The sequence below is a fragment of the Bison bison genome, unplaced genomic scaffold (assembly GCF_000754665.1).
Source record: "Bison bison bison isolate TAMUID 2011002044 unplaced genomic scaffold, Bison_UMD1.0 scf7180017864291, whole genome shotgun sequence".
In the NCBI taxonomy this organism is placed as follows: domain Eukaryota; kingdom Metazoa; phylum Chordata; class Mammalia; order Artiodactyla; family Bovidae; genus Bison; species Bison bison.
The window spans coordinates 11549467-11558747 of NW_011494863.1; the positions used below are offsets into that span (position 1 = coordinate 11549467).

A 9281-nucleotide genomic window follows, 5' to 3' on the forward strand; every position below is an offset into this window, starting at 1 on the left:
AAAAAGTTGGCTTAAAGCTCAACATTCAGAAAACGAAGATCATGGCATCTGGTCCCACCACTTCATGGGAAATAGATGGGAAACAGTGGAAACAGTGTCAGACTTTATTTTTCTGGGCTCCAAAATCACTACAGATGGTGACTGCAGCCATGAAATTAAAAGACACTTACTCCTTGGAAGGAAAGTTATGACCAACCTAGATAGCATATTCAAAAGCAGAGACATTACTTTGCCAACAAAGGTTCGTCTAGTCAAGGCTATGGTTTTTCCTGTGGTCATGTATGGATGTGAGAGTTGGACTGTGAAGAAGGCTGAGTGCCGAAGAATTGATGCTTTTGAACTGCGGTGTTGGAGAAGACTCTTGAGAGTCCCTTGGACTGCAAGGAGATCCAACCAGTCCATCCTGAAGGAGATCAGCCCTGGGATTTCTTTGGAAGGAATGATACTAATAGCTGAAACTCCAGTACTTTGGCCACCTCATGCGAAGAGTTGACTCATTGGAAAAGACTCTGATGCTGGGAGGGATTGGGGGCAGGAGGAGAAGGGGACGACAGAGGATGAGATGGCTGGATGGCATCACTGACTCGATGGACGTGAGTCTGAGTGAACTCTGGGAGTTGATGATGGACAGGAAGGCCTGGCATGCTGCGATTCATGGGGTCACAAAGAGTCGGACACGACTGAGTGACTGATCTGATCTAATCTGCCAGCCTTTTCTTCTCAGGGCTGAAAGCCTCCAGAATGTGGTTTGCAGTATCTCACTCAAGCTGGCTATCTACTCTTCTGGGGTACTTAAGCTGTTAGATGCTTCTGTGAGTGTGAGCACACAGTCCTTGATGTAGCTTGAATATTGCAGAATCTCAGGCCTAGGGTAGCACTTTTTATCCCCTTCCCAATTCTGGACACTATACCTCTATTAATGCAGCCCGAGACAGTGCCTAACTTGGCCTTCACTCACGTAGGACACCAAGTTTGCCAATGGTTAAAGCCTGGCAGCCGGGAATCTCCCTCGCTTCACTCTCTGGGACCAAAGATCTGGGGCTCTGAGGCTCCTTAGATCTGGAGAAATTCACTCTTGTTCTGAGCCCCTCCCGTGCCCTCAGCAGATCCACTGCTCTATGAAAGATTCATCCAGCATCTGCTTAGTAGCAACTCTGGCATTTTTAATCTTCTAGGCATTCACCCAGACAACCAAGAGTGTTCCCTCATAGCTGGGAAAGCTGAAGACCCAGAGAGGTTAAGACACTCTCTCAAGGTCACACAGAGCACGGCGGCTGAGATGAGATCAGCATTCCCGGCTAAAATTTCCCAGAATGTCTCTGCCCAGATTCGGAGGCAGCTCTTTGGAAAAGAAACGGAGTTTTCAAGAAGCTGACCAGGAGGAGGGCGGTGGGGAGGAAGCCTAGCAGAGTCCTGTGTAGCTCAGAGGGTGAGAGGCCTGTGTATCAGCCTGAGGGGCTCTGAAATATTCATGTCCCCTTCTTTGCTCAGGGGGAAATGTTCCCTGGAGGATGACATTTCTAATTAACTTTAATGTTAGGTCAGAATCCACCCTACCAGCTGCTATTCTCACTTAGTAAGAAGACTTAACAAATTAACACCAGAAATGGTTCTCTGGAAATTTTCTCTGAGGCCTGAAGAACCTGGGGGAGGCACAGGGCTCCTCTCTCCTGCCAAACAGCGGGAGAAGCTCCTGGTTGGGCCAGCATCTCTTCCAGCAGACATGGCCCTTTACATGTATGGATACTGAGGCAGGAAATGGGCTCCAAGTCCTACCATTAATAACACTGACATGCCCTTTCTCTTCTCTGGGCTTCAGCCTCCCTCTTTTTATTTTATTTATTTATTTTTGGCCATGCTATAGGCATGTGAGATCTTAGTTCCCCGACCAGAGATCAAACCTATGCCCCCTGCAGTGGAAGTGTGGAGTATTAACCACTGGACCACCAGGGCAACTTATTCCTCCTCTCTTTAAAAGGGACATAAATGAACTAAAATTCAAGACTTCACAAATGTTCCCATCCTGATATCGCTAAAGCAGAAGATAATGATTGTAAATGTCAGACCTTGGGGATACAACCCAGAGCCGTTACTCCAGGTGGAAAATGTCTTTAACGGGTCTGCACATGGCACATTGCATTAATAGTAAATACACACTTCACATTCTATTTCAAACATTTCTCTGTCTGTTTAACATATAAATATTTATCTTAAAATAATCTTTAAGTAAAACTGACGCTCCCGGAAAATGCCGTATGGCTTCCAGTCATTCAACCGTAAGCTCCAGTTTGAAAGAAAAGAAATTAAGATTTATTACACAGTGACCATATTCCAAGCACTGGGTAAGCACTTTAGACACAGCCTCTTGTTTCATCTGCACAGCAGTCCTCTGAGCTTGGTGCTGTTATCATCATCTCTTTATAGTTAAGGAAACGGAGGCTCAGAAAGGTTCAGTAAGTTGCCTAAAGTCACCCAGCAAATAGATGCCAGTGAACAATCACAGAGCTTGTTTGCCTCCACAGACCCTGTCTGCTCTGAGACCAGGATTATGAGGCCACAACCAGTCTCCTCAAAACACCCAGCACCTCACTCTTACCACTGGGACAGGGAGCCTCAAATACAGCGAATGTCTCAGAAACAACCTCTATTGCCCCCCACAAACCTATGGAATCAGAATCCACAAGAGCAGGGCCAGGAATATGGTTATAAATCATACATGAGGGGCTGAGAATGCTGGCCTGATCCCAAAGAATTTGGCAAGATAATGCATTTTGAAGGCTGTCCCGAAAGCCATGGTAGAAACTTGATTTGCTCTGGCACCAGGCAATGGTGATGGAGTGACCACCCCCCACCCCACCCCACTCCCAGCTGGGAACGACCAGAGAGGGAACACAGGCTGGGCCTACTCTTCCAAACATCCTGGTAGAGGGAGGAGGCAGCTTCAAGGGTTTGGTGTGTCAAAACGGCCTTAACTCAGCCTGAATGGCAGTGGCGCAGAATATGTATTACATAAGAAAATGCTCTTTTCCTCATGACTGTATTCTTTTAGAAGCAAGTCGTCTAAACTCCTGAAAATATCTCGACTGGCACCACTGTGGTCTCTCCAGGTCGGTGCTATTTTTCTAGGTCTCAGAGACTGCCCAGGCATCTCAGATACATGCCCGAGTGTGAGAACCCCGAGCCTTGCCGGGTCTCCCTGTCCTGGGGCAATAAGGAGGGCTGGGTACAGGCAGAACAGCAGGACATCACTGACTCATCCAAGGACTTGGTGCAGATGTCAGCACCCCACGCTCCCTCCTCTAAGCTCCAAGCACACTTGCCACCCGGCAAGGCCTCCCCAGCCAAGGTTACAGGCCAGGCCCTGAGGTGCACTGCCTGGGTTCATATCCTAACTGTACCCTTTATAAGCTCTGGGACTTTGGGCAAATTTACTCAACCCCTCAGATTCTGGGCTGTTGAATGGGGTTAATCACAGTACCTTCTTCCTAGGCTTGTTGTAAAGCTCAGGTGAATATCAAGAAGTTGAAACATGTCTCGCCCACAGCAAGTGCCCCATAAAAGACAGCCATTAGTATTCCTGTTGCCATTCTATTATTTCCTCTCTTACTATCAAATCACATTTATCTGGGGTCTTGCTCCCCCTTGCATCTGAGTGCTGGTGAACACTATTAGTCACTGGCTACAGTAGCCCCTGAATTTTAGGTTGGCCTTTTTTTTTCTTTCTTCTGGCCATGCTCAGTGGTATGCAGAACTTCCCCAACCAGAGATCGAACCTGTGCCCCCTGGATTGGAAGTGCAGAGTCCTAACCACTGAACCACCATTGAAGTCCTTGGGTTGGTCTTAGGCAGTGTTTCCCATATTCCAGTTTGTTGAACTTTCTACATTTCTGCTTTCCCTTCCTTTACTTCGAGTTTTTAAAATCAACTCATCTTTTTTAAAATTTTCAAAAACACTTCCAAAGGAAAATGTATACTACATTTATGACTTGACTATGTTAATTTTTTCACATTGAATTAATTTAATACATGTTAAAGTCAACACATAACTGCTGCCATAAGAAAAGTCCATCCAGGTACCACTAGTGGGTCAGGCACACCATACGGGGAAATGCTGCCCCACAACATCCCCAGCCTATAGGAGCAAAGTAAGGCTTTCTGTAGAGAAACAGGACACAGAGTTGGCCTAGGGGCCCCTCCAGGCAGGAGACTGTCAGTGAAGGGGGCCCACCAGGAGGCCTGGGAGCCCTGATGCTGAAGGCAAGGCCCCTCCTACCTTTGGTGTCTTCATCCTCAATGGTGGTATTGGTGCTCTCTGAAGATTCCTGCCAAAAAGAATACAGGAGGTGGTGAGGCCCACTTGCTGAGCAGAAAGAGGTGGGGTCAGCGGGGGGCTGCCCCAGCTGCCCGATGCTGCGGCCCCGTTTCCATAAGCCTCATCGGCTCTGCCGTCCAGGTGCTGCACTGAAACACCCCGTCAGCCTTCCGAGCCTAAGGAGGGGACGGGCCCAACTCAGCAGGCGGCTGGTGGAGGGGAGCGGGGTGAGAAGGAAGGGGTGGATGCACCGAGAGCCCTGGCCTTTCTGGGAGGGCTGGGTGGGGTGGTGTGGGGGGCTGTCCTGAGCCCTGTCTGCTGGAGGGAACAGAGAGGGGGTGTGGGGGGCAGAGAGGCACATGGTGGCCACAGGATGGGGAAGGAGTACACACACTGGCAGGGGAGGAAGAGAGAGACGGGGAGGCCCAGTGGGAGAGAGCCTGGGCTTTTCAGGGGGAGAAAAACCACACAACTGAGGGAGACAGCAATGGAGTCAGAAGAAGAGGGGCATGGGCCATGCCACCACAGGAACCCCTAGACAGAGGCAGGGGCTGGTGGCTCCTCTGCCACCGGCAGGCCCTGGGCTGCCTCGCAGAAGCTCAACAAGGGCCTCCACGGCTTTGGCCAGACCAAGCCCCCCAGCAGCCACAACTGGCACAAACCAAGCCCTGAGCTGAGTTCCAGAGCCAGGGTGGGGAGAAGCGAGAAGCCACGGGCTGGATGTGGGATGGGGTTCAAATCAACCTTTGCTTCCAAGGGAGTTCCCAGGTCTACTGTCAGGCTGCTGGCCTGGGCCATGGAGTGGGAGGTGTCAACAGAAACACGCCAACAACACGCACACACAACACACATATTGTCACACGAGGCACACGTACCAAGCACGCCCTGAGCCCCCTCTCCCCGCCCCGGGTTCCCATTGCAGCCTGCAGGAGAGAGGCAGGAGCGAGGGTTCGAGGCCCAGGATTTACCGGCGTTTGGGAGACGGCAGACACTCACCATTAACTGAACGCTGGAACTGGACTTTCTTTTCTGGAAAAACAAGGAGAAGAGATGGGACAGGAAAAGACACAGCATGAAAACGGCAGGGAGCAGAGGAACGAACAACAGGGGAGGGTTGGAAGGAGGATGGGCCTCGGGGTCATTCTCTGTGGTCCCTTGCCAGTCAGTGTCGGGACAAGGTCAGGGCCACCAGCAGCAGCTGACCCGGCAGGGACAGTCCTTTCCAGCCTGGAGTTCTGGGGCCTTACGCACAGCTGCCTGGGTCTCAACAACCCAACCACCAAGCTCCAGGCCAAGCCTCTTCTGGACCAGGACTCCCCTTACGCCAAACTGGGATGTGGAAACAAATCCTGGGTCTCAGATACTAGTTGCCTAAGGCCTCCAGAATCCAAAGCTCTTGAGGGATAAAAGGTCTGGAGACCTTTTGTCTCAGCTCAGGTCTGGAGATGAGGCTCAGTGTCTCCTCCTAGGCTCCCCCTCTGTCTCTGATGAAAGGACCCCACTCCTGACTTGCTTGAGTGTCACAGTCACTCAGGAAGCTTGTCCAAAATACACATAACCGGGCCCCCTCTCAGGAGTTTGATAACTAGGTCTGCATCAGAGCCTGGGCATATTTATTTTAAATGATGTTCCCAGGTGATTCCAAAGCAGAGACAAGGGTGGGAACCAGTCCCCTAAGTGACCTCAAAAATCCTGAGGGTCCTCCCTTCAGCCTATTCTAACTTTGCAGGGATTTGTCATGTGACCTGTGGGAATCAAGGGAAAGAAAGAGGAACATGTTAAGTTATCTTCTCCCTCTTTCAGTTCTAAGCTTGGAGTCTTAAAGACTCACACTCATAGAGGTTGCAGGGCAAGACTGACACTTGCATCGCACAGGTGGGAAACTGGGGCTCAAGGTGGCTCAGATAGCTACTAGCAATGAAGAGGCTGGAACCCCCGATGCAGGCCCTCTGCCCTGTCTAGGTCTTCAGGTACCCACAGCCTGATGGCTCCTCATGGCTCATCCTGGAAGCACTTACATCTGAGAGGCCAGGAGGCTGCTCCCTGAGCTGCTCTGTGTGGGGATCAGTGGGGAGACTTGAGATGCTCTCTGGGTAGGCCTTTGCCGGGGGAGGCACTGGGTATTCTCTGAGGGTCCTCGGGTCTAATTCTGGGCTTTCTGATCCAAGATCCAGGAGCCTGAGACCCTTTCCTCTCCACCCAGGGCCTCTGCAGAGGTGGCCAGGGTGGCTCACTGGGCTTTCCCAGTGTTGGTGCTCACAGCCCTGCCTCTGCCCCAGCTGGCCCGGGCGGTGTGACTTCCGCAGCCAGCAGCCAGTCCTTCCTGCCCTCCCCTCTCATCTCCTCCCCTCTCCTTTCCTCCTAGTGTCGGCTTCACTCCTGGCTGGAGCCAGGCCAGGCACAGTGCGTGTTGGACGGGACAGGCCCACACAGCTCGGCTGTCAGCAGAAACCGGAGAGTAGCGTAGGGGCCAGGAGGTTCCAGGCGGGACACGAGGGGGGAACACAGAGCAGAGACTGCATCAGATTCGGACATACAGTTACAGGATGGGACATGGAGGGGTGGGGTCATGACGCACAATGGGACACCAACAGGGGCAGTGAGTGGGGTTGAGGGGTGGAGCGGCAGCCCCTCTTCATGGAAGTAGTGGCCTAGTAGTGGCTGGGACGGGGGGCATTGCTTCTTGGTAATGGAAAGACTCGATTTTCCTGAATCACAAAGATGATGATGATACTAGTAATAAGCCCTCACCAACCAGCATGTTAGTTTCATTCCAAAGGCGGGCTGTCATCAGAAGTAGAGTCACATCTCTTAGAACCACATGGAGAAGATGGTTCTAAGGTTGGCAAGGATGGTAGAAACGGACGATGGTCAAAATTAGCCTTGAAAAGCCCTTAAAAGCCTATAAAGTACTGTATTGTGTTATATCTTGAACCGAGTTTTTCCTCCAGCATTGGAACCAATCAGTGCTTCTTCAACTAAGCTCTGGGTGAAATCAGTGGTTTGTCTCTAAGGGACTAAGTTGGAAGAGGAATGTGCGTTTCCCACTTTGGCTGGGCATGTGTTGGTTACCAGAGAGCATCATGGTGTGACTCCACCAGGCCCGCCCCGGTGGGAGACCCTCACCAGCTCCCCGAAAACAGCTCTTCTCCTTTTGCACAGATGACGGAACTGATGACCCAAAGCCCCAAGGGAGGGAACAGTGGGGCCCAGGCTCAAAAACCCTGGCTTCTTGACTTGAGGTCCGGTTTCAGTCAGAGTAAAAACATGAATGGATCTCCCAGAACAACATCTTGTAAGCCAGATCCTGGGCCAAGCCCCTTGGGTCACTCTCATCTTCCTGCTAGACATTCCCCCTCCTTCACTCCAAGCAAGGGGAGGAGGCTGAGCTGCCGAGAAAGGTTCGGGCCAGGAACAACCTTTGTGTGTCTCTTCTTCCACGCCCAGGCCACCCTGAAGAGTCACCCGGAGTCTGTCCTGCACTACAGGGAGCAGAGGCGCGCTCTTCAGCAGTGCCCGCTGGAAGGTCCTGCAGTGGCCAGCCAGAGCCCTGCCATGCTATAGGATGTCCTTGCCCTCAGACAGCCTCCGCCTCCTGGCCACGACCGGAGAAAGCCAGACTAGAGCTCCATTCCATGACCTGGCCTGAGGGAGGCCCTGACCAAGACTTTGCCAGAGTCATACCCGAGTACCAAGCAGACCTCGGCAGCCCTGTCTGGGCCCCTCCTACCCCTCCTCCGACGTGGGCCTCAGCCCACCATCACGTGTGGCCTCTGCCTTATATCCCCCAAATAGGATTTTTCCCATGGCACCCAACACCCCGAGTGTCTACACACGAGGGCCAGATTGAGCCCCAGCTGCACCATGCCTGCCCCCACCTACACTGCACAGCCCCCCATCACCCTTTCAGATTGGGAGGGGAGGAGCTGACTTGTGGGTAACCCAGCAAGTAAGCCAAAGCTCAATCCTGGATTCCATTACAGCTTCTGGGACGGATGCGTGTCAACTTTGTAAATTAGGCTGGCTTTAGATCTGTGGTTTCCAAATATTTTTTTGAGCAAACTTCAGAAAAAATCTTACCCAAAAGTCCAACACATGGAGCAGAAAAGAGAATACCATTGACTAGCCTCTCATGAGTGGGTCTCACACGCCAGGACTGTGCTAAGTCGTCAAAACACAGTATCTTAGTACATCCTCACAAACAGCTCTGGGAGGTGGGAGACCCTTTCTACCCGTTGCTTGAACAAAGAAAGACAGACTCAAGAGATTCAAATAATGGGCCATAAGCTCACCCAGGCTCTCTCAACCACTGTGATGGCTGGTCCATGGAGCTGTTCTGGCTGAAGTAGGTGAGAAAGGCCCAGCCCTCTCTGCTCAGTCTCCCACTTTTCAGTCCCTCCCCAGCTGCTGCCAGAGGTGCCTCCCAAGAAGCTTCGGGCTCCAAGGAGTTCCATTTGAAAATCATGGGCTTTGACTGATAACCAAATAATTACATATTCCTCAAGCACCCAAGATGAGAAGAGAAAATTATTTTTTGTTTGTTTTTAAAGCTGAAATCTTGGAAATCATGGAGTTCACATCGCCCAGCTTCCCCACTGTACTTTTGGGGAGACTAAAGCCTTCAGAGGGCTAAGAGCAGAGAGAAGGCCCATATCCTGGCTTCAGGCAAACAGCCTAGTCCCCTCCATGCAACCCCTGGCAGATCAAAGCCAGGGGCCTGAGACTCTACATGCCACTATGAACCAAGCCATGAAGCCACCAGACCACCTGGGTGGCTGTGTTTGGACAGCATCCCACACCTTCCAGTGTTCTGGGCATAGACCAGCCCTGGGGCCCTTGGCCAGGCAGGGCTCTGAGCCGAGAAAAAGGCAGGGTCTCAAGAGAGGAGAACCCACAAGGCGAGCCAGTGGCAGGGGAGGAGGGAGCTGCAGAGAGCAGGGAAACAGGCCCCAGAGAGCAGAGGGAGAAG

General features: G+C 51.8%; 1 protein-coding gene across 2 annotated transcripts in view; it reads right to left on the reverse strand.

Annotated features, from left to right (window-relative positions):
• Positions 1 to 9281, reverse strand: part of CAMK2A (calcium/calmodulin-dependent protein kinase II alpha) — a 66128-nt gene that overhangs the window by 13672 nt on the left and 43175 nt on the right. Inside the window, exons 14-15 of one of the 2 annotated variants that reach the window (XM_010850563.1) lie at positions 5309 to 5341; positions 4274 to 4322 (exon numbers count right to left, since the gene is read on the reverse strand). In XM_010850563.1, coding sequence (XP_010848865.1) covers positions 4274 to 4322; positions 5309 to 5341 — 82 coding nt within the window. The remainder of the gene's footprint in view (positions 1 to 4273; positions 4323 to 5308; positions 5342 to 9281) is intronic. The other variant, XM_010850564.1, reaches the window with a different exon arrangement.